The 25224-nt window shown below is 55.6% G+C and overlaps 1 protein-coding gene across 2 annotated transcripts in view; it reads right to left on the reverse strand.

Moving 5' to 3' along the window:
- Nucleotides 1–9848: 9848 nt before the first annotated feature.
- Nucleotides 9849–25224, reverse strand: part of CHST8 (carbohydrate sulfotransferase 8) — a 117271-nt gene continuing 101895 nt past the window's right edge. For both annotated transcript variants that reach the window (XM_006212185.4, XM_031672072.2), the window contains exons 3-4: nt 11993–12030; nt 9849–11429 (exon numbers count right to left, since the gene is read on the reverse strand). In XM_006212185.4, the coding sequence (XP_006212247.2) occupies nt 10323–11429; nt 11993–12030 (1145 nt within the window). In that variant the 3' untranslated portion in view covers nt 9849–10322. The remainder of the gene's footprint in view (nt 11430–11992; nt 12031–25224) is intronic.

Consider the following 25224-nt stretch of genomic DNA (forward strand, 5'->3'; position numbering starts at 1 on the left):
CCAGGCCTGGGCCAGCATTCCATCTGTTCCCTGACCTGTGTGCCCCTGCTCGAATGGAGGGCCGCTGTGATCCATCAGAGCTTAACGCATCTATACCGAGTTGGACCCCTTCCAATGCCCCAGATTTATTTAGCTTTTGCAGGAGGACTGGGGGTATGACTACTAGATAACACTTGCTTTGGTGTTGCAGGCTCATCCTGGGGGCTTGGTTTCTCCTTTAGTCGGTGGGTTCCTGGTCTGAAAACTGACTCACCTCCAGACACGGGGCAAAGAAATCATGACCATTACTATGGTCGGGAGGATCGCCATTAAGCTCTTGATTGTCCATTCTTGATTTCTTTGATTGCACAGATTGAGTAGAACATTTGTTGGCCGCCCATCTATTTTGTGTCCCAGGGGACACCTTGTTCTCCAGGACTCGCTGCAGCCAGGCCACCTGGGGCCACTACTACCTGGCCACTCATTATAATTGCATCTGCCTCTCTCTGGATGGGTAAACGTCACTGCTAGACCTCTGTTGTTTGGGGGTTCTCTTGCTCTTACTGCCGTTAGTGACCCTTGGACCATGAGAGCTGGCCCTACCAGTGGCCCGGGCCACAGACGCGAGCTGTCACCCACTGTCTCAGGGCTCTTCTCACTGGTGTGTCCCCGGCTGCTTGGGTAAGTGGTGTATCTGTCGGACCCTCCAGAGGAACGTAGTCCCCCTCCAATGTTCCCCGCCTCAGGGCTTTAGCACATTCACTCCAGCGCGCTCACTTCGCAGAGTCCTTCAATTCCCTTTTCCACCATCTGACTCAAAAATTCTGGCACTTTTAAAGGTACAGGCCGTGACTTTTTCTGTGCTTCTAGGAGCCACCCTAGCAGCATTTTGGCACCATCGCCTGTGGTGCTTGCGAGGACACTGAACCTCGTATCCTAGGAAAGTGCCTGCGCATTGATAAGCTCTCCAAACATTCCAACCGTATGTGTCTCTCCTGCTCTCCTGCCCAGCTCTGGACGATGCATCTTCAAAATCCAGTCCCACCTGTGCTCTCCTGGCCCCTCCCGTACCTGTGGGCTACAGCTCCTTTCCTTGCTTATCAAGTCCCAGCACTGCCTTGGCCCAGTCACGGAGGGACTTGACCCCTAATTACAGGTCTCGTGGCCAGAAGGGAGATGGGGGCAGATCCTGGGGGGGGGGCTGCGTACTGTCTCGCAAAGCAGAGACCTCCTGCATTTCTTCAAGGAATAGAGGAGCATTCACCCTGAATAGGGAAGAATGGGCCACTTCTGCAGGCCCAGAGGGTTCAAGGCAATCCAGGGACTTCAGATTTGGGGTGCATCAGCTCAGGTGTCCCATCTGAAACCTCCAGGTGCCACTCCTTCCCAATCAGAGCATGGTCTTGACATGGAGCTACTTCGGTTGCATTTAACTTTCTTTGGAACTTGGCTGCTCTGAGATCCTCCGCTGCCAGGACTCAAGGACCTCCTTATGTGCCACCGCCGGCCCTCTGGTTTTCACGCTTAACTCTTAATCAAGCTCAGCCTTTGGTTAGCTTTCTTCAAAGTGTCAGTCAAGTTTAGCAATAATTCCGATTTCGCTTTTCCCTGGTATTTCTCAGGTAGCTGAATAGCCCTCAGCATCGCATTTCCTTCCACAGGTAAACTACCTCAACTCACCGAAGGTGACCGTTTTAATTGCACTGTCACCTTGTTGTAACCGGAGCTGCCTGTGTCCCACTGACCACTGTGACCAGGCAGGCGAGATGGGTGAACCTGTTCTGGAACCCCGCCCCTCACCCCGAGATGGGTGAACCTGTTCTGGAATCCCGCCCCTCACCCCAGCATCTGCTTTCCCGGACTACTCAGCCCTGGCTGCTGTACGTGGGGGCCCCCTGCAAGCAGAACTCATCAGCATGTGAGAGGTTTACCAGGGAGAGCTCCCGGGAGCAGCGCTTGTGGAATGGAGGGGAAGGAAGCAGGATTAGACAGAGGGAGAAGCTGGGCTCTGATGCTGGGTTCGTTTCCTGCTGCTGTTACAACGAAATGCCACACGCTTAGGGGCTTAAAACAACACGCATGTATTATCTTACAGTTTTGGAGTTCAGAAGTTGGAAATGGGTCAGCAGGGGTTCCCGCAGTCCAGCTGGGTGTGTCCCCATTTTACCAGACCTTTGGTAAGGTCCTCCTTTCCCTGAAGTTGGTGCTGACAGATTTCCTATCCTTGCTACCAAAAGGGCTCGGCTGTTATAAATTCCAATTTTTGTCATTGTTCTCTAAATATGTGGCTTTTACATCCCTTCCTTGGGGACTGAAGGGTGTGTGTGTGTGTGTCATGTGTGTGTGAGAGAGAGAGAGAAAGAGAAAGAGAGAGAGAGAGAGAGGGAGAGAGATCTGTGATAAACTTTTGTATATATTTCAGAGGCCTTGGAAAAGATGACACACTCTGTTGGTTACAAAGTTATACTTAAGCAGACTGTGATCGGATCAGTGTGAGCCCCTCCTTGGCCTTGGCTGGGCTGGGTCTCCATGCCTGATTGTGGGTCAGGGGTGGAAGGAAGGGAGGGTTATGTGGGTAAGTACGTTCAGTGGCTCAGACCTCGTGCCAGATATGATGTCAGTGGACACAGCAGGGTAAGGTGGCGGTGGGCGTTGGGGGGTGTCACTGCACAGAGACTAGGCTGAGGGGCTGAGAGGCTGAAGGGGAGCAGAGTCTGAGCAATTTCCCGGCTTTGTGGCTGGGACTGGCAGCAGGCTGGCCCTGCAGGGTCTTTTGTGATCCCTGAGCCTCCCAGTGGTCCTGCAAGGGCAACGGGGGCTCTAGCCACCTGTCTAGGGGGCTGAGGGCCGTATGGGGGAGGAGTGGTCCCCAGCCTGACCGTCATCCCACCTGCTGACCACATGTCAGCAGCGCCTGGCGGATGTGTTGCTTAGGAGCTGTGGAGTGGACGGTCTCTGCCTCCTTATGATCCTTTTTGACATGGAAAAGCAATCACATTTCCCTGTCCTAAAGCCCTGCAGTGGCTCCCGGGTGTTTTCTGCACAAAATCCAATCTCCTTATCATGGCCTGCGGGGTTCTGCCCTCCCCCCAGCTCAGGAGCTGCAGGCGTGTCTGTGCGCACTGCCCTGACTCAGGCCTGCTCCGCCTCAGGGCTGGTCCCCATTCCTGCCCTAGGAGCCAGCCCTACGGGGGGTCGGGTCTCACGCCCTCTCAACCCTCGGGCTCCAAGTCACCGCGCCCCCCAAGGTCAGAGTCCTCAGCCCCACCCTGGGCCCCGCCCACATCGGTTCCCTCCGCACAGACCCTGTCAGGCCCAAGACGCCCCTGCAGCTCCGCGGAGAGCCCAACCCCTGAAAAAGGATGGCGAGCCTTGTCCCTGTGCCATTCATTCTCCTGTGACCAAGGCCTTCCCTCGGGGCACAGGGGAGCGCTGGGCGTCCCATCACACCTGCTGGGCCCGCCAGGACTTTGCCAGTGTTGTTGGAGTTTCCCAAGTGAAATGCAGCGTGGAGATGAAATTACCCCTGAGCCTCGGGCTTGGGTGGGCGAGGCTGGGCGGAGCCGGACCAGCCTACTGGGCCTGGACCCCCACCTGCTCCACCTGCCCCTTCTAGGAGCAGGGCTGCCTGGTCTTTACCTTCACCCAGGTTCTCAGGATCTCCCAGAAATGGTTGCCTCGGCTTCATGCCTGAAACCTCAAACACAAATAATTTTCAATTTGCCTGGGAGTTTCCATTGCACAATCCAATGTTAAATAATAGATTAGATGCCTCAGGGAGAGAAACAGGGTTTAAGCAGAAGAAATAAATAAAAGGAAAAGTAAAATTCAGCACATTGGCTTGGAGAGTAAGAAGGCAGCTTTCCCTCCTGAACTGCATTTGCTGCCCTGGCCTGTCCGGCAGGCTGGGTTCCCTTCCCTGTGTGGCCCAGAGCTGCCTGGAGAAGGTTCCAGGTGTCAGTAGTCCTGGGTCTGGCTCCACCCCTTACCCCTGCTCCCAGGCACTGCACACCAAGAAGATGCCTGACTCACAGCCCAGGGACCTGTCACCTGTCCTGCAGTCAGGCTGACCTGGACACTAAGCAGTTATAGTCACAGAGCCACCGTCAGGCAGACACAGGCTGTTCTAGGTGACAGGCAGGTTAGCAGGCAGGTGGCAGACATGACCTGATGGGGCTGGATGCAGGTGTGGGATGATGGCATCTTTGGACCCAAGAGGAGGCTGAAGAAGGTATGTCTATGGGACGTGACTTGTCTTCAAGCTCTGAAACTGATGTCATCTCTGTCCAGTGACTTTTCCTTCTGCCCACCCTGCCCCTGCCTCTCCCCCCATCAGCCACAGTCTGTCTTTGTTACACAGAAACCACACCATCTCCAAGGTCACAGATTCCCAACTCCCATCTTTCTTCCTCCATAGACCTTCCTACCTTCAATATGCCAGCAGCCTTTCCTGCTGTCCCTTCTTGTCTTGCTCAGGTCCCTCAGGCCACTGTTTCCCTGTCCCCTCCCCCCTTCCAGCACACATGTCTAGGAGGAGCCCAGCTCTGACCTTCTCCGTGCTGCTAGAGAAGCAGGACAGCACATGGGGGACACCAGGGCCAAACTGCCAGAGTTTGAACCCTGGAATATCCTCTTAATAGCTGTGTGAGCTTGGGCAAATTACTTAACCTCTCTGTGTGTCAGTATCCTCTTTCGTAAAAAATGGGAGGATAATGACTGTATCTACGTTACAGGGTACATAAGCTAATATATATGAAATGCTTAGAGCAGTCTCTGGTAAAGCAGTAAAATTATAATTCTTATGATTGCTTCAGGGGCTGAGGAGGGAGATAGAGGTGGCTTGTGTTAAGCTGAAGGCACTGGACAGGGAGAGAAGGATGGATTCAGGATGCACTCAGGGGACAGAGAGAATGACCTGTGTGAAAGGGAGGAGTCCGGGGCTAGAGGGCTGAGACAGGATGCCTGGGGGGGAAAGACCTGAGCGGGGAGAGATGTGAGGCTCAGCTGGGACGTGAGAAGCCAGGTGCCCTGAGACACGCCCACCAAGATGTGCTGCGGGGGTCTGAGCTCAGGGCTGGAGGTGCCGATTTGGGCACCAGCAGCACAGCGGTGTGAGGCTGGCTGAGCACGTCCAGGGAGCATGTAGATCCAGGAGTCTCTGTCCAATTCAGAACGTGGGATAGTTGGAGACGCTGAAGCGAGCTGTTTCTATGGGTGGGGGGACTGGAAGGCAGACCACGGTGAGTTCAAGAGTAAAAGGCTGGTGGATGTGTGAGGCAGCGGGACGAGTTCTGCTGGGAAGGAGAGGACGGAGATGGGACAGGAGCTGGGGGGGATATGGGGCTAAGGCTTTCCTGTTTTTGAAGATGGGGCACTGATCAAGCCTGATGAGCTGGCAGACAGAGGGTGCGGTCTTTGCAGAGGAGAGGAGGGCTGGGATGAGGGAGTGGAGGGCTGACCCTGGCAGGGCAGGAGGAGAAGGAGAACGGGCCAGGGGATAAGGAGCATCAGTTCGACATGAGACAGAGAGGGCCGCTCTGGTCCTTCCCTTTCATTTCACTGCAGTTAAGAGGTACACTGTCAGCTGTGCACATTTCTCTGTGTGTGTGTGTTTCTGTGTCCAGGTGCACCTGGGTCTCTGTGCATGCTTATATGTGTATATGTGTCACAAGTGTGCGTGTGTGTGTGTGCACGCATGTACCTTTTGTATCTGTGCATCTGTGGCTGTGTCTCTAGGTCTGGATGTGTATGGATTTCGGAGAAAGGGTATGTGTGTATCTCTGTGTGTCTGTGTGTGTGGGCATGTCTGCATGTGTTTATGCCCACAGAAGTGTGTGTGTGTGTATGTGTGTTGTGGCTGAGGTCACAGAAGGCCTGTGTCACCCTCCTGGAGAGTGGGAGATAAACACTGGCTGGTTGGTGGTGGCCCCGTGAAGTTTGTGATCATGAGTGTAAGGGAAGCTCAGTGCACCCTCTCCTCCTGCAGCAGAGGGGGCAGGCTGGAGTGGGTTGGTTGCACTGGGGTCCTCCAGGGGCAGGAGACAGAAAAAGTTCAAGGTCGTAAGGTGGGTCAGAATGCACTAAGCTTGCCGAAGGAGTGAAGCCAGCAGAGGTGATGGCAGCCCCCCATCCCCCCACCCCTGGTGACACCTGGCCCTTCTGCACTCTGTGTCCTTGGTGCTGACCAGTCTGTGCCTTCCATGGCTTCCTGGCCCCATTAGGCCTGTGAGGGGTGAGGAGCGCTGGGGACTTCTGGGGTTTTGATGTTAGGGCAGATGTGTCCTCTGGAACTGGTGGGTTTGAGAATGACCTCCAGGGTCTGCCTGGAGACAGAGTTGGAGAGGCACAGTCCCCGTGACCCCATGGCTGGGAGGGACAGAGGGCAGAAGACCGATGCACTTTCCGCTGGGTCTGGGGGAAGCAGCGCCCCGCATGAGCTGCACACATTCGGGGTGTTGCTGCCACCTCGTGGGCCGATCGGGATGCTCAGGGTACGGCTCAGGAGCGAGGACTTTGCGCCTTCTGGTGGCCAGGTGCTGTCTCTGCCCTCCTGCAAAACCCCCACCCCACCTTCCATCGCCCTCCCGCCCCCACAGCACAGTTGCCGAGGGGGCGGGGCGGTGGGCGGACACAAAAGCGAGGCGGCCCAGCCCGCCTGCATGGGTCGGATGCCAGCTCCAGGGCCTGACGCTGTGCAGCTCTGGGCAAGCCTCTGCGCCTCAGTCTCCTCACCTGAAAAGTCCGGCGAGGCGTGATCAGGGCTGCGGGGAGAGGCATTTCAGGCAGCACGTAGGCGAGGCCAGCACAGCACTGGCCCATCAGGAGCGCTTGATTCAAGCGGGCACATCCTAGGCTCCATGGTTTGGAATTACCCATTTCTGACCTCTGACCCCCGACCCTTACCCTAGGCTTCAGGTGCTCTCAGGAACAGCCCTTCAGCCTTCTCCCTCCACCTCCCACTTCCGGAGGCGGGGAGAGGGCAGGAACGTCTTTTCCCAGGTGGTCCCAATTTTGGCAGACCCCTGATCACCCTCTGCTGCCATCTTATGGTTGAGTCTTGTGTGCAAAGGGCCCTTCTGGGCAGCATGAATAGTCAGGGAACAGCAGCAGGCCTCACAGCCAGGCCAGGCCAGCCCCGGGAACCAAAACAAAGCTCAGGGCTCTCGCACACCTTCCCCTGTACCTGGGCTACCAGACGCTGGAGCCCATTCTCTCTGTAGTAACAGCTGTCAGAGCTACACATGCTCCATGCCAGGGGCAGCTCCACCAGCCTCATTCAGGGTCATTGTGCCCATCAGCCTCGGGGGCCCAGAGATGGGGGCAGGAGTATTTCAGGCCTGCTCAGCCCCAGACTGCCGGCCCCTGGCTTCCAGAGACCATCCTGGTCCATTCCTGGGACCATGAGTCAACTCTAAGCCCCCCACCCCGACCTGTGCCCAGCTCTGGGTTCCCCAGCACTTGGGTGGGATGGGGGCGACCCCAGGATTAGCCAAGGGTGTTCCCCAGAGAGGAAAGGGCTAAGATGCTGGAGGGAGAGAGAGGAGACCACCTCCCCACCTCAGGCTCCCCTGGGGCGCCCATCGCCCACTGAGGGGGCTCAACTCCTGAGGATGGAATTGGTAAATGGGCCCTGCCTGGGTGGGGAGGGGGTGCTGGATGACTGTTCCTCCATCCACTGCCGCCCACCTTGGTCCTGGGTCCTGTGTGCAGCCAGGCCCCTGGGGACAGCCATGTCTAGGAGGCCAGGGGGGCCTCAATTTCATGTCTGACCACCTGGCTTGATCTGGCACCTCACCTCCCCAGGGAACTCCAGATTTCTGGAGCTCACAGGCCATAGTGGGGACCCTAGGTTTGGGGACATCTATTTTCTTCAGTACATAGAGAGGAGGGCTCACGTCTGGGAAGGTCTCAGCCACTCTCAGGGCAAAGGCCTGGTAGGGGCTTCAGTGAAGTCTGGAGTACCAAGCTGGCAGAGGGCACTGGGGGTTCTCTGGTTATTTTCCCAACTCAATGGGCCTGCTTGACTCCTTGGAGGAGTCCGTGGCCCCTTCTAGATGGTTCCCTCTAGACTGTACCCCACAAAGTGATAAGCAGATGAAATGGGGCAGGGATGGGCAGGGGAGGGAGCAGCACAAGACTGTCCCAGAGAGGAGGACTGCCCACAGTCCCCCCAACCTCTGACACGTACAGACTCACACACATTTATACATCCCCTCACCCCAGACACTATCCCCATCAGACAGGTACCTCCTACGTCACTTATACACACACTCATACACGTAGACTCACATGCTCACCACCCTCTTCCTAGACACACACACACACACACACACACACACACACAAACCATGGGTGGATGGTCCCCGGGCAGTCTTGATCATCTCCAAACAGCAGCAGTGAGTGAAGGCGCCCTGCAGGCTGCCTCAGCTGGGCTTCCCGGTGTCTCCTCGTTGATCAGATGACCAGTGACATGGCCACAGGCTTTGCCAAATGCATCCACGACCAGAGACATTGTTTCTGCATTGTGTATTCCCTCTCACTTTGTGAGCACCACAGCCCAGGGGCAGCTGTTTCCGGGTCATTGTCCTCCAGGCCCCTCCCAGCTTCCTCCCATGCTGACCTGGCCCTGCCCAAGGTGTGGGTCCGTCTCTCTGGCTCTCTGAGCCTTCAGCATCTCCCTTCCTGCCCTTCACACCTGTGAGTCCTTCCAGCCCTGATCACAGCCTCCTACCCTCCCGCCTGACCTCAGGGGAATCTTCACCCTGCTCAGGGTTCTTGGATGCATGTGGCCCCAAGCAGACAGGTGGCAGCCTCAGCCCCTTGTTCTACTTTTATAAATTTCCAGAGCCTAGGAAGAAAGATGGAGCAGTTCATGACAGTGTGAGCCTGGCTGGGATCCAGCATCATATCCCACCTTGGGGACCAGCAGCATCCCCGCAGGGTCTGGCGGCACCCCCCAGCAAGTGGGAACAGATTGAGAGCAATCTCCCAGGAGAGACTCACAGGCCACAGAAAGATGTGGGAAGCTGTGCAGCGGACCGCTGACAGACAGATGAGACCTCAAAGTGGCAGAGAGACAGACAGACAGGCCCCTGGAAACAATCACAACAAACAAGACCTCAAAACAGCCACAGTCATGCCCTCACTTTTTCTGAGAACTTTCAAGAATCGCCCTGGCTTTTGACAATTTCAGAACCATTTTTGAGTGTGAAAATGTATGCTTTTGGAGAAAAAGTTTCCTATGCAGCTTCTCCTCCCCCTCCCCCTGAGTTGGTTCACAGGGGGGCAGGGAGTCCTACCAGTTTTGAGGTGATTTTGTCAGGTGAAGTCAGGGATCAAGGTCAGGGTCAGGGGATCTGTGGATGACATCTTTGGGCCAAAGCCCTGCTTCTCCTGAGGTTCAGAAAGCCAGGGATGGCATCACTCCCTGCTGGAAATGCAACCCCCCGAGACCCATGTGCAGTGTCCCACTGACCCCAGAGGCAGCCCCAGGTGGTAGCTTGCCCAGAGAGACCTTGTCACTGCTCTGGATGTCCCCAAAGGGCCCCCCACAAAGTGCACTTACAAGAAAGGACTCTGATGGTCCTCCACGGGAACAGATCTGTCTTCTTTTGGGATGACTGTGCTGGTAGCAAGACAGGAGGACCCCGTGGACAGAGTCCTAGTCTGGGGAGCCTGAGGCGGGTGCTGCCACCGAGTCGCCTGCTCCCTCTGCTCCTGTCACACACAGGCTTCTCCTGCCCTCGGCTGCCCTGGGTGGTGCTTGTGAGCACCTGGCTCAGGCCAGTGTGGGGAGGGAGGAAGAGTCCCAGAAAGCATAGGGAAGGGTCTGTGTGTTCCCACACCAACACAGGGAGTATAGACAAGGCTGCTCTGGAAACCATGTGCTTTATTTGGAAACTCATCCCAAGGGACCCTTCCCCCTTGGTCTTAGAAAAGCTGCAAACCGTGTGGTTTGGTACAAGGCAATGGCTAAGGGACTGCGGGAAATCCCTTACGGCTGGGGCCCCTGTCCTCTGGGCCTCAGACTTTCCTGGTCATCCTGACTCTTGGCCGAGCTGGATATGGGCAGCTGGGACTCCTGGGGTGTTCGGCTCACCCACCACCAGCATCTTCCTTATTTGAGGAGTGAGGAAGTGGGTATGGGGCAAGGGCCAGGGTCCCCATCCAAGGCCTGGGCCTCTGTCCCCCCTGAAGCTCCTGCACCATCCAGCAGCCACGGCTCCTCACCTCCTCAGAGCCCTGTTTCTCTGGGTACATCTCAGCTCCCAGGTGAGGACCTATGAGGAGTGGGATGCCCCCTGCCAACAGGTGAGTGGGTGAGGCAGGGTCGCCCATGCCCCTCAGTACAAATCTGCAAAGGGCTTGGAGTAGTTGAACATCAGGTAGTCCATGTAGTAGAAGTCGTAGGTGCGCTGCCGCTGCAGGGTCGAGAGCTGGGCGAAGTACTGGTGGGTGATCCGCGCGGTGGTCCGTGCCTCCTGCGAGTGCCGGTCCTTGAACTGGGGGAAGGTCAGGTTGCGCGGTGCATGGATGAGGCTCAGGAAGAAGTTGGCATCGTCCTCCATGCTCTCAAACTTGCCCACAAAGTCATAGTCGATGAGGCAGGGGCTGCAGAGCCGGCTGACGTGGTCCCAGTGGATGTCCATGCCCACGGGCCGGTGCACGTCCAGCAGGTACTGGACAAACTCGGGGAACCGCACACCGGAGCCTGTCCGCAGGGCCTCCCGAGAGGCGTTGGCCCGGTACCGGGCTAGGATGGCCTTACCGAAGACAGGGTGATAGTAGCTATTGGGGTGTTCGAACTTGTCGCGGAAGGCGGAGACCAGCCTCTCGAAGGGCTCGCGAACAAAGAGCATCTTGGTGTAGGTGCTGAGGCGGTGAAGGATGCCCTGGCGGTCGAAGGTGTCCAGCCTCTTGAGGGCGCTGCCGTAGTGGACGGTGTTGTGCTGGATGTCGGTGGTGGATGAGGCCAGCCCCGCCAGCACCATGAGCACCCGCTTCCAGTTGGAGCAGCCTGCCTTGGGCACCTCGCAGTACAGCACGCGGTGGCGGTCCTCCACGAAGATGCGGGACACGTGGCGGGGCGTGACCGCCCTGCGGCTGCTGCTTGCCCGGTACTTGGCGCACGCCTCCTGCATCACTCGCTTGCGCTCCTGCTGACGCCGCTGCAGGCTGACCCAGTAGCTGTCCAGGGCCCCGGGTGCCGGCTGGACGAACGTGCTGGCTGAGCTGTTGGTCAGAATGGCCGCCGCAGCCGGCATTTTCTTGATAAGCAGCCGGCGGCGGCGCTGCCGTGGTCGCAGACGGGCCCCCCTGTTTACGCGAGGTTGAGGCTGATCTGGCACCAGCAGGTTGAGGCCTCTTGGGGCCCGGCTGGACAAGTCTCGAGTGGCCCTCTCTGTGGGTGTCTTCAAGTCACCATTCTGGGAACTGCCTGGTGGGAGGTCCTGGGGCAAGAAGAGAAACAGTTAACAAGGTGGACAGGATAGCTGGACACTGAGGGTTACACAAGCCAGGACCTCGCCATGGCCAGGTCCCTACCCCCCTCTTTGGACTGAGTTTTTCCCAGGTGAGGGAGAGGGGGGCAGGCTGCCCTGCAAGATGTGACCTGCAGGATGTGACCCCCTTGGTCTGAGCCCTGGTCCAGCCCCCACTGCCCCCTCCCCTCTGCTGGCCATGGTGTGAGGTGCAAGTGTCATTTTGGCCACAAGATGGCGCAGGTCTCCCAGGAACCTCTGCCTGGCGAGGTGGAGTTGGGGTACTTGGTGGCCTGAAGGAGCCAGGCTCCGATTTAATGCTTCTATTAGCAGAGACCAAAGCTGCCATCCAACAGGAAAGGGAAATTCATGGGCCCAAAGCCCCGGCATTTGTTCCTAAGGCTCCTGGGAAGGACCGGACACATTTTCCTTTCCAAAAATAGATTTAATGTGAGCTCCGAGTTTTCTTCCCTGCCCTCCCCAGCTTTCCCCAGGCTGCCCATGCTGAGATTTATCAGACTCTCTGAACTCACGTTGTGGCGCTGCTGTGGCCTGATGTTGAACTTTATTCCTGAAAAGCAAAGAGAACAGTATTAACAGTGGAAGTACCACTGTGCGGCTCCCAGGGACCTGCTTATGGGCTCTTGACTGTGGGTGCCTGGGCTGGAGGGTACTTGGGGTGGGCTCTGTGAAAGGCAGTTCAGAGATGGGAGCAGAGGCACCCTTCAGCGCAAATGCCCCTCCACTCCCACACCCATGGGGAGAGTAGGGGTGCAGCAAAGATTTGGTCTCACTGGCTCCCAGCTGATGCACACATCTGGGGGTCTCACTTCCTGATGTGACCTGGAAGGTCCAGGAAGCACCCTGCCCAGGTGTGCCCACACACCCACCCAGTGGAGCAACCAGGAACCTCACACTGTCAATGTCACGAGGAAAGGGCCCTTCGGGAGGATCTTTCCATCTTCTCTCTACACCCTGCCCTGACTCTAGTCGACATGGACTTTTTGTACTCAACTATGACCCACTCCTACCCACACTCTTGCTCATACCAGGCCTGGGAGTGGAACACACTCCTTCCCCTCAAACTGGGGCCTCCTCGCTGGCTCCAGAAAGTTCCTTCACCTAGATATCTGCTTTGCGATTTTGGCTGTCTCAGGTGGTCGTGGGGCTCTGGGGTGAACTGGCCTCATCCTGCTCACCTGGTCTCCTCCAATGGGCAGAGGAGAGGCTAACACAGTGATTGATTGCCTGGCTACCCCTGCCTGGAGACTCGGGGGAGATGGAGAGAGATCAGTGCACCACTGGCTACACTTCAGAACATCCTCTCTGCCCACCAAGGAGGTGATTTTCCTGTGCTAGGGCCAGGGTCACTCAGGATAAGCCCTGGGGAGGCAAACCTTTGCCAGAGGAGAGGATTCTGCTTCATACCCAGTTTGACCCATTTTGGGGGAGGTCCTGAGAGGATTTCCTTCAGGGAAACCTACTTAGGAGTCTTGGTCTCCTTCGCTGTCCCTGCCTGGCCACTGAGACACTGGGGCTCTTCCTGCCCCTGTGCCATGTGAGTAGACATTTCTGCTCTGAGGCTTTGCCAAAATAAGGGCCAGCCATCCTTTAAACAAGCAGAGAGCTCCAGCTTCCAGCTGGCACAATAGGGCACTGTGTCGACCACACCTAACCGAGTTCTGGCTGCTGCCAGGGGTGGGGGGTGGGGTGTTCCGGAGGCCCAGTACTTCCCTGGCTGTCTCTGTGTACTTGGCAGAGGTCCAGTGGCTGGGGCCCAGCTGGCGAAGGGACATCCAGGTTCTCTGTCCCTGACCCAGGGACTCTGCTGATTTCTCATGCTGTCTAGTTTTGCAGGTTCAGCCACTGCTATAATCCTGGCCTTATACTGGTTAGTCTGTGGATATGCCCACAATTCTTCATTCATCAGCAATAGAGGACTGGGGATGGGGGAGGACGTGAGGTCACCCATGGGCTGGAAAGTTAAAATCCCTGAGCGTGCCGGGAACTTCTTCGAGTCCCAGGAGTGGTGGAGATAAAGGCACAGCTTGTCACGTTGCATCTTTTTTCTGCTGCAATACAATTCTTTGATCTCTTTGAACTGGGAACAGGGGCTGACCCTTCCCTGGGCAAAGGGCAGAGTGTCCACACCTTCCTGGGCATTTCCAAGCTGATGTGCATATGTGTGTGTGCATGTGGGTGAGCACTGAAACAGGCCATCCAGATTCTTCCATGGAGGCTGAGGGGAAGCTCCACGTAGAACTGGCTGCACCTCTCAGGGGATGGGGTGTGAGTAATGGGTGCCCAGCCTTGAGAGCTCTTAGAATTAAGCTCCTCACAAGGGTTCCCCTCTCAGCCCAGAGTCTCCTTCCCTCTGCTGGCCACCCCCTGCCCCATGGCTGTCCCCAGCATGAGTTTCCTGAGCTCATTTCCCTCTGGTATGTGTGGGTTTCCTCCTGCAGCCAATGAACACAGATCCCTTCACCAGAAGGGACCTTCTGCACACTCAGTTTTCCTCCACACTGCCGGGTTTCCTTAATTATTTTCTTCTGGTGATGGCAGCTGGCTCTGCTAAATCACTTCTCCTCCTCAGAGTCTCAGATATGGGAATTTACTCTGCTTGTCAGTCCTGTCAACCTGTCAAGGTGCGATGGCGCTTATTTATATTCCTTTTCTGGAGCAAATGAATCATGCCAGATTTGGCCGAGAGTGGGGCTGAGGAGCCACTTACAAAAGGCATCTTGCCGGTGGGTGAAGTCGGATGAGTATGTGCTTACAGAGGTCACAGCTGTGACCTTCCACTGGCAGCCTGGAGTGTGGTGGGCTGTGGAGCCTGACCTATTTTATCTGTGCAGACTGGACAAGAGGGCACTGAACCCAAAGAGTTTCCAAGGTTGGCCCACTGGAAGACAGGTGGGGCCAGAGCTCTAGACAAAGACCCTGCTGGACAGCGCCCAGGGCTCAGTGAGTCTCCTGACATCTTGGTTACTTTTGCCCAACAAAGCCAATGTGGCTGCAACTGCCCGCTTTGGGAAAACAAACAAACAAACAAACAAACAACAAACAAAACAGAATTATCTTGTGGAAAACCCAATAGCAGATCTTATGTGGAGCCTGAGTTTGCCACAAGCTGCGTGTTCCTGACCTTGAGCTTATGACAGCTTGTTTGTGAAGACTGAAACTGTCCCATGTAGCCACTTTGGAATAAAGAAAGAAACAACGGAGGAAATGTAATGGGCTCGCCCGCTGGCCGGGGGCCAAGTGTCCATACTTTTTCCGTGGAGGAAGCTGCTCCTTCATGCACTGCGCAGATAAAGGCTGAAGCAAAGACCGTCTCCAGCTCAGAGTGCAGCGACGAGGAATCTTGGGCATCTTGAGGCCGGGGGGGGGTCTGCGCGTTCCCCAGAGGGCTGCACTTCAGGACCCTGGACAGCTCCGAGGCGCGCCAGAGGAAGGGCTCTGCCTCTGCTACACCAGGAGGAAGGTACTGCCGCCAGGAGCCCCCAGAACCCGTGCCATGGGGGACTTAGAGCAGGGCTTGGCCTCAATGTAACACCGCCAGCCCCCCTCCAAGCCCTCAAATAAGTGTGCAGTCTAGATAAAAGCCATGCCCTCAGCCTCCCCTTCCATCCAAAATCATCACGTTGCCTCTCACATCCCATGTCTCCCTACCCCGACACTGTGACAGGAAACCCCAAGGAGAGTCATGTACACGATCCACTTTCAGAGTCTGAGTCACTTGTCTTCTCCTTTCAGCATAATATTAACAACCTGTAAGGGAGCCCTTCCCCCTGAAATGGTGAGAAATAAACAACCACTTTCTCTTTCTGGACAGAGAACATTCGCAGAGCAGTTGAAACACACGCAGGATGATAAGAGTGAGCATTGGTGAGAATAAACAAGGCATGAGTTATTGGGGCTGCCAAGTGTGCTCCACACTGTGAGCTCTTCATTGGCTGAAGATTTTCTTCTGAACATTTGGCTGAAAAGCTTTCTGGTTCCCTGCCAAGGGGAGGCAGAGGCTGATGTGAGGGTATGTTAGGCCAGGTTCCTATAATGAGGCCACACTGCCTGGGTCTGGAGCAGAGCAGGGGCAGGGGCTTCAACAAGCACGTGGGCTGTTGGGGAGGAGGGTCCTTTACCCACTGTTTTCTGAATCACAGGAGGGACATCTGCTGCATTCAATTCAAAAGCCCCAATCCTGGATGCTCACTGGGGCTGGGGGCTGAGGACCAGGCTTTTGGTGAGGCTGTGTAGACAGGTGACACTGACATGAGTCAAAACAGGACTCAAGTGCCTAGAAGGGTATGTTTCACGAGCTCTTGACCCCCTGGTCCCAGGTTGGTCATGTTTGAAGAGAGTGACTGCTATTAAGGCTGTTCAAATCCCAGCCCTGGGCCCTGATGGTCAGTAGGGAGAGGGTCTTATCACTGTGAACACTGCAGCCTTGGGGAAGTCATGGCCATCTTGAAGGAGTCAGACCCACAAAGAGGGACAGAGATGGGGAAGAACTGAAGGGGTCAGGAGAGGCCACAGGGCTTGAGGGTAAGTCCAAAGTCCCTGCCTTGTGCAGAGTTTCAGACTTATGGTCCTTGGATTCCCTGGAGTTTCTAACACCGAGCTGTGTTTCCTCGGCTCTTTTTCCATGGCCTGGCTCTTCTGTGGCTGAGCCTATATGGTGGATGGCCCCACACCCACCTGTGCCATCCACCCACATATCCACTTATGCTGCTCAGCAGGCCAGGAAACTTCCAGTGGTTTCAAGCTGAGTCAGGCCAGGAGAAACACCAAAGGCAAGTCCCTCACCGCACCTTGGCTTCTCCATGCATAAGATCCTGTGTCCAAGAGTCAGTCCCACCCCAGATTTGCTGGCAGTCACATCTGGTGGGACAAACACTGTTGCCCTGCTCTGCCGTTTCCACATTCCAATTAGAAAGAAGTATATCCTGCACCTAGCATGTGTGCTGGGAGGAAGACCGTCACGCCCTGGGGCTGCCCTGCATGGCTGGCCAGTGTACGGGACATCACATAAGTCAGATGAGCCACAAGGTGTGAAGCAGGGCTGATGGCAGGAAAAAATGCAGTCAGAGTGCATGTGCTGCCCGCTGGGGTCCGGAGAGAAAATTCTGAGGGAGCTGCCAGGCTCCACTCCAAAGGAAGTCTGTAAGGTTTCTGAATGAGGGTCTTCCAGAGAAACAATCCATAGGAGATACATAGAGAGAGAGAGAGAGGGTGAATTATTTTAAGGAATTGGCTCATGCAGTTATGGGCACTTTGTGAAATCTGCATGGCAGGTCAGCAGGCTGGAGACCCAGGGAAGAGTGGATGGTGCAGCTCAAGTCTGAGGGCCATCTCAGAATTCCTTCTTCCCTAGGGGACCTCAGTCTTTTCTCCTAATGCCTTCCACTGATTGGATGCGGCCCACCCACATTCTGGAGGGTAATCTGCTTTACTCAAAGTCTAATGATTTAAAGGTTTATCACAGGGAGGAGGGTATAGCTCAATGGTAGAGCACACGCTTATTGTGTACAAGGTCCTGGATTCAAATCCCAGTACCTCCATTAAAATAAATAAGCAAATGAATAAACCTAATTACCTCCCTGTATCAAAAAGAAAAAAAATAAAGAAAAGAAAAAAGAAAAGAAAAGAAAAAAAAAAGAAAAGAAAAAAAAAAGAAAAACAAATCCCAAAAAAGGAATAAAAAATTAAAGGTTAATCACATCTAAAAATTATCTTCACAGTAACATCTAGACTGCTGTTTGACCAAACATCTGGGCACCATAACTTCGTCAAGTTGGTTTATAAACTTAAGCATCCCGGTGGGTATATTTTGTTCTTTAAAAAGAACGAACATTTATTCTCTCACAGTCTGGAGGCCAGAGGTCTAAAATGAAGGTGTTAGCAGGGAGGTGCTCCCTCTGCAGCCTCCAGGGGAGCATCCTTCCTGGCCTCTCTCAGCTTCTGGTTGACCAGGTGTTCCTTGGCTGTGGCAATTTAAATCCAATTTCTGCCTCTGTCTTCACATGGCTGTCTTGGGTACCTATCTCTTCTCTGGTTGTTTTGAATTAGGGCCCATCCTAATGACTTCATCCTGATCACATCTAAAAAGACCCTATAATGTGGTCATGCTCACAGGTTCAACCCATTGTGGGGGAGTGAGGACACAATCCGACCCACAACAAGGAGTGGCGAGATTTCAGGGGGCTTTAAGAGCATGTGAAGGCAGGGCAGGAATGGCCTGGAGGAGGTGAGAAAATACTTACCCTGTTGGGTTGGGTTGTCCAATCAGTAGCAAAGGATTGTGTTAGTTCTCTGTGTTCTTTGGGGGCAGGGACTATGTCCTGTCCACCTGTGTTATTGGCAGAAGCTTCACAAATTCTTGTAGAAAAGCAGATGCTGTCTGGACTGAGAGCTGGCCCTGGACGTAGCGGTGGGTGTTGGGCTTTTCTCTGAAGAAGCTGGGCCCAGGGCTCTGGCTGGAGTCTGCCAACCCCTGGCCTGGCTGCCGGGGAAGGCTCTGTGTGTCTGGGGGCAGCTGCCAGCTCAGCACCCAGATACAGACAGGAGCTGCCCCGGCTGAGGGTCTGTCCACCCCACCCTGATGTGTGAGGTCTGTGGGGTCAGAACTAGGACACGCCCAGCTGGCTGCCTCCCCCTGCCATCAGCGGGGCACGCAGCCGGGGCCTGCCCGCCGGTGGCTGCACCTCCTCTGGCTCTTCTCCCACCAGCTCAGGCTCCACCCTTTGGAGGGGCAAACCCTCTCCACTCCCCATTGGCCTCTGCCTGCCTCATTTTGAGCGGCTCCCTTCAACTAGGCAGATTGTTAATTTATGCAGATTAGATGCAAAACTGAAGTTTAAACACACTCAGCAATTAGAGAGCAGCCTGGGCTCAAGGCACAGAATTCAGATAGAAGAAGCCTCACCAGAGGACCTTAAACCCTCACTTGTGTTCACTAGAAAATTCAACTCATTAAATTCTCTGCTAAGGCCTCTGTGCACAGCTGTGCCACCTCTGCTGCCCCCAGGGCCCAGGGCAGGGAAACGGGGCTCCAGGAAGCAGGAAGCCCCAGACAGAGGTGCCGGCTGCCCTTGGAACCCAAAGGTGGCTCTATGGTCAGAGTGTGGACCTCAGGAGAAGGTGAGAGTCACGCCACCCATGCTCCCCTCTCCTCCTGCCTCTGGTGGTGGGGATGGGGGGGTGCTTCTTCAGGTTGCTCTGAGACAACCCAGCTCATAGTGGTGTCACACATTTTCGGCCTAGATCAGAGCAGGGGCTTCCTCTTCCTTCACTTAGAGACTCCACTGAGTCATAGCTGTTAACAGGGGACAGTATATTTAAGAAGAAGAAGAAAAAAAAAGAGAATGAGGACCTTGACCTCACTGAACCTTAGTCTCCTCATCTGTAAAATGGGATAAAAATTCCCATCTCACCGATCCCACAATGTGCAAATGAAATGATGCACAGTGCTGGGCACAAAGAGCGCATGGGATGGAAGCCGCCGGCTCCCGGTGCTCCAATCACCTGGATCCCTTCCTGGTAGCTGAGTTTCCCTGAGCCCAGCTCCTGCACCAGCGCAGGGGCTCTGGGAGCTGTCTGTTGGGGAGGGAAGTGGGCATCTTCCCGTCTTGGGCTGATGGGCACCTGATGGCTCTGACCGCTACTTGTTTTGTTTAGCGATTCCATTGCCTCGCCTCTGTGATTAGGATCTACGATTCAACTGGGTAGTTCCCTGTCAGCTTAGCCTTGGCTGTGAATTCCCTTGGAGCTGTCAGAGTGGAGCATCGGAGCTGCCTGTCAGTCAACCAGCCAGCCAGTTAGCCGGTCTGCAAACCCAACAGCTGTCCTGCCACTCCACATCCCACCCCCCATCTGCCCATCACTTGGTTGCAGGAGGAAGGGGGTGGTGTGTCCCCGAGCATCCTCTGTGTGTCCTGTCCACAAGGGAGGGGTCCCCAGCTCCTGCTTTGAAGCTTTCCTCTGTCAGAGCCTGTGGGTGACTCCACCATGTTTGGGGTGTGTGTGGCCCCAGCATACATGCCATGCCCTGCACTGCACCCCCATGTGTGCATGCTGCATGGAACAGGGCTCATGCTGTTTTGTGCTGTGTTGTACCAAGCGTGCCGAGAGAATGCATCACATCACATCTCTGTACTGCACACTTGCAGGCTTCTGCTGTGTGCTGTGGCCTGTCCTGGGTGGAGAGTGTGTTCACAGCCATGTACAGTTTCTGAGAGCCCATGGCACGTGGTTTAGGGCAGGTCACACCTTTTCCTCCCTTCAACACACATTGGCCTGGAAGGATAAGTAGGAGCTAGTGCATGCTGCTGCAGATGAGAAAGAATTAAGTTTGTGACACTTGCCAGCAAAGCCACAGTGCCCCTGGCAGCCCCCATCTCTTCTTACCCTGCAGTATGAGATTTGGTGGCAGAGCACAGTCACACAGGCCACCACCATCTGTCCTTTCACTCTACACTGACTGAGTACTGTATGAGCCAGGCAGTGTCTCAGGCACCGGTGACGGTGTCTTGGCCATGAACAGGGCAGTCGTGGCCCCGCCCTCATGGAGTTTACAGTCTAGCAAGGAGGTGAGGCTCTGAAGTTCCACGTGTGATGGCAGCAATGAAGGACGTGGCAGGCAGCATGTCGTGGGAGACGTCAGCAAGACCAGGGCATCAGGTGAGGCCTCTCTAAGGTAGTGACAATTAATTGGCACCGGGCGGTAATGAGGTCATTCCTGGCAGAGGTTGGTGGCCTTGCACCGTGACAGCAGGGCTCATGGGACAAAGAGATGCAGAGACTGGCAGGTGTCAGGAAATGGCAGGACCACGGTGGCTGCAAGCAAGGCCTTATGGTCCTGGTAAAGGCAGCAGACCTTACCTTCTCTCCTAAGACCCAAGGGGAACCTAGAAGGGCTTTGAGCCATGAGGTACATTGAATTTACGGGCCATTCTGAGATGAAGAGCTGAAGACAGAAGCAGAAAGGCTGGTCAGCAGAAGTGACCATTGTCCAGGCAGGAGATGTCTGAGGCCTGGACCCAGGTGATGATGACAGGAGGTGGAGAAAAGATGCGGAGGGTATTTCAGGAGGAATAATCTGCAGGGCGGTGTGCTGCTAAATGTTTAACAACTGGCTCCTTGGGTGATGGGGTGGGGGTAGGGCGGAGCCTAATTTGTAGTATTTGCTGATTTCTGGGGTGTAAATACTCCTACTGTGGCAGATTTCAAGCTAATTATGTGAACGTGGTGTTGCTGGGCCCCCGTGGGCTGGTACCAGCCAGCTCCTGCAGCTGCCTGCTTCAGCAGGACCTGGGGACTGACTGAGTGCAGAATAAGGGAGAGTCTGGCTTCGGACTTGAGCAGTGGGTGGATGCTGGGACCATTTCCTGCAAAGAGGGGCAGGCTCTCGTTGAGTCTGAGATGCCTGTGGGTCTCCCAAGAGTAGACATCCAGAAGGCAGGGGACAGAGAGGGAAGGAGGGACAAGCAAGGGGTAGGGGCAGCTGTATGAGCCGGGGGCACATTCCACAGCCTGTGGCTGTCCAGGGTTGGTGGCGGTGTGGGACCCGCACTTTCCAGAGGACAGAAGGCAGGGCTGAGGCAGCCAATTACCTGAAGCACCGGCAGTGGGTGCTTTTGTCCAGAGCCCGTGGTTCCAGAGCCCGTGGGGCACCACAGCTTGGGCTCTGAGTGGTTGTGGCCATGTTTAATGGGATGGATGTAACGGTTCCTCCTGTGTGGCTATCAGGACCCCTGGTGACTGCTCTCCAGCCAGCTCTGCAGAAGGGGGCCGAATTTGGCTTAGATATTGGTGAGTTCCCACCAGGGGTTACCAGAAAATAAAAATGAGTGAGTCATGCTGGAGCCTGAGGTGGCCCCACCGAGGGGCTGCCTGCTTGCAGGAGAAATGCCAACATCACCGGCTGGTCCAGGCCTGTGACAGACACTTCTTCAGCGGAGCCGAGCCAGGCCAGCGGAGGCCACCAGCAGGGCAGTCTCATTATTGCGGTGGCCTGGCCGCAAGATAATGATCGGCCTGGCTCCAGCCGGCTTTAGGATGTGATGTTCCGGCCACGGCGTCAATTACTGAGCTGGGCTGTGGCTGTCAGACCCGCCACAGCTGTTGCCTGCAATGCCTGGAGAGCCACGGAAGTAAATCCTAGTTGATGGTACCTTGAAGTGCACCCCTCTACCTGCTGCCAGACAGCTCGGAGAGGGAGGTGCTCCAGGTCCCCAGGGGGGAGTCAGGCTCCTGCAACTGAGGCTGCAAAGAGCTGCCCAGGGGCTTGGGGATGGATATGCTGATCCTCAGAGGGGCACTCCAGATGATCGTGCACCGGTGGTCGCCACTGTCCCCTGACTGTACCCAGAGGGGCCCCCAGCCCCAACTCCAACACCGCCTAGGCTCAGCCTGTCTCCAGTGTCTCTTCCAGCACCTCTGGGACCACTGAGGGGCAGTGCAGTGGCATTTCAGAGATCATCCTGTGTGTCCCCTGAGCAGAATTGGGTCCCTGGTGACTCACGGATCACATGGGTAAGGTTGGTGGTGCCTGGAGCACCTGGGGGCCCTGGAGGTCAGTCCTGCTGTTCTCTCCCACGGGTCTGGAGAGCTGCCATCCACATCTAAGAGGAGAGGTGACTCTCCCAAGGCAGGGCCCTGAGAGTGGAGTTGGGTCCAGCCAAGGACTGCACAACCAGCAGCTCAGAAATCCTCTGGCCTGAGGATTTGGGTGGTTCTCCTATGAGGTAAGCCCCAGAGTACAGATGTAAATTCTGGCCTTGGCAGTGGCTGGTTGTGGGAACGTCACTTTCCTTGGACATCTGGCTGAGACCCACTTCCTCTCCCTTCTGGTTGGCCAGCCCTTGGCTCTGTCCAGCTTAGCACCCTGGGGTCCAGCTAGCAGTGGACCCCACTGGGCTGGCAGTGGGCTGACTACGGCTGCCTCAGGCCATCCTGGGAAGCACAGACGTCCTATCCTGCCACTGCTCCCCCACAGCGTGTTGGGGCTGGGCTCCACACCACGTCACAGCCCTGCAAACACCCACAGGCCCAGTGCATCCAGCTTCTGGCTCATGACCAATCCTGGGGCACTGACCGCGTGACTGGGAAAAGTGGGGAGGGCAGAGGGGCCCTGTGGGCTGCATGTTCAAAGGTCCTTCTGGAGGCAACTGGGGAATGGCCTGCAGAAGAGTAAGGCATAAAGAAAGGGGAAAACTGACTCATATCTCCTAACGTAGGTGAGCAATGGTGGGCCCGAACTCAGGAAGGGCAGGGAGATGAGAAGGGGAGAGTCGATTCTGGAGGATGACCAGGTGGGAGCACTGGAGGGCTTGGTGGGTCAGGAGTACGAGAGGTGAAGGTGAGGGAACTGTCTGGGGGACCAGCCAGCGTATACATGCCGTCAGAGGGAGGTTCGGGAGAGGGAGGAGCCAACCGGAGGAAGACCAGCCCCTGGGCTTGGCCATCTAGAGCCTGACACCCAAGTCTTGAGTAAAGCCTGCAGGTAGAGGCGCTCTGCTGGAGACAGTGTCCAGACATACCATGAAACCCAGCCCAAACTTCCAACATCCTTGAAACAGGAGCCCATATAACACTGCCTAACAACACCCTCATTAGCTCTGAGCACAGGAATTTTAAGTGGACCTGCACCCTGGCAATGACATCCAGAATTTTCACAAATGTCAAATGTTCTTAGAATTTGCCAAAATCTTTAAGGAAATCCCTCAGCAGAGACCCCCGCTCCGTGTCCCCTCCCCTGTCCAGGATTTTGGGGCTGTCTCCTTAACTCTGAGAGGCACCCTTCTCGGGGAACTCAATGTGGGCCTTTGCCTGGGTGGGGGCGCGGCTGCCGGTTTCCTGGAAGGCAGGTCTGAGGTCCCCCTGAACGTTCCCTTCAAGGCTCAGCAGTTCTCCTCTTAGCCTTGGCCTGCACATTAGCAGCAAACCCCTGGAAATTAGACCCGCCAGCTTTGCAAATAGAACATGGTCCCTGTGTAATGGCTGCTCGAAGGGTGGCGAGGGTCACCGTGAACAGAGAGCTAAAGAAGATGTTCTGAGCTGTTTTCCTGTTTTCTTTGAAGTCCAACCAGCGGCTGCTCTCAGGACGACGCATGCCGATCACAGGCATAGACGCGGCCCCTCCCAGCTGTGTGCATTTCCTTTGGAATTAAGACTCCTGTCTGGACTGCCAGGCACGGGTTTGGGGCTCCTCTTTGCAGTCATGAATGTGCTACTGCACAAAACAAAAGCAGCCTGGCTCGTCCCTTCGTCCTTCCAAAGCCTGTGTGCGGTGGAGACGAGGGGCTGCCCGTGTTGTTGCAGATGGGGCCATCTTCTCCAGAATTAATGATTCTCTGGCTGGGTGAGAACAGCTCAGCCCACTGAGGCTTCTTCTGCAGGATTAAACGTCATTCCTTCTAATGACTTGATTTATGTCTGGAGGTTTATAGCTCCAAACAAAATATTGTGATGATGGCAATAAATCACACGGGGGATGCTTACAACAGCGACTAGCATGTTTTCTGTTTGTTAGGGAGGTGATTACAGAATGAGGGGCTGCTGTGTAACAGCTCATGTGGCGCGTGGAGTGCCCAGGACACTGGCAGCGTCAGGTAGAGGGGCACCTGAACAGGATGTATCAGGCTTTGAATGCCTGAGGCCTTTGTGAGAATCTGTGGTTGGAGATGGTGGGGATTTTGGAAGAGCTGGAAATCCACAGGAAGGCACTATCCTGGACGCCAGGAGGGGCAGGGCACATGGGTGGCGGGCATCCTGAGAATATCATTTCCAGCTTTCAACCACTGTCTGCCCTGCTGCATCTCCGACTGAGAGCACAAGCCAGCTGAGATCGGGGCCCAGGAATCCATGTGTGCCTCCAGAGGTTATACCATTCCTCTGTGTAAGGAACACACTTGGGCCATTTTCCTGTCTTGGGTTGGGAGAGGACCTGGATGGGTCAGGCTAAGGTGGTGCTGCAGAGCTGAGCTCCTGGGAAGAATGAGGACTAGTCGGGCTGCAGAGGACCCTGGACTGGCATCTCTCACTGAGATGCTCTGGGATTGGCTGTCCTTGTGAGGCAGGACAGAGGCTGGAGATGGCATGCGGGGAGGTGCACACTCGAGAGGCTGTCCCAGAATAACCTGGACTGTTCCCACCAGCCCAGCTGAAGCTCCATTCTGGCCAGAAGTCTGTGGCAGCACGAGACTCCTTATTGGTAAAATGAATCCCATTCATGGCCTCAAAGCCGGAGGTGGGGGATGCGGAGCAGGGGTTGGGAGGTGATGGGAGGAGGCAGGACTGGGGTCAAGTTTCTGGGGAAGGTCTGCTCATCAAATGGGAACACAGTAGCTCTTCTGGCCCCTGGACTCTCTTCCTAGGCAAAGAGATGTATTCTCAGAGGAGCTCCATGGCCTTAAATGCCACATCAAAGACAGGGTGCTCATTGGAGGTCATGATACGGGGTGACTCAGGGCTGCCAGGCACTGGGAAAAAGTGATCCTTGACCAGATAATGACCCCAGCTGCTGCTCATGGCACATCTAACTGGGAGATGTGGGTGGGGAAATCTGGGTAGGGGGAGGCTCATGTGCTATACACAGGGTGCCTTCCACGTCAGATGTGATGCAGCACAGGTGAAGGGGAGATGGTAGGTGGCTGGGACACTGACAGCAGCTGGGATAATGCACAGGTAGCGGGTGGGATGGGATGAGCATGGCATGTGAGTGGTGGTGGATGATGGGTGGATGCTTGGTGGATGGGGGCTGGAC

Source organism: Vicugna pacos, chromosome 9 (genome assembly GCF_048564905.1).
Source record: "Vicugna pacos chromosome 9, VicPac4, whole genome shotgun sequence".
Taxonomy (NCBI): Eukaryota; Metazoa; Chordata; class Mammalia; order Artiodactyla; family Camelidae; genus Vicugna; species Vicugna pacos.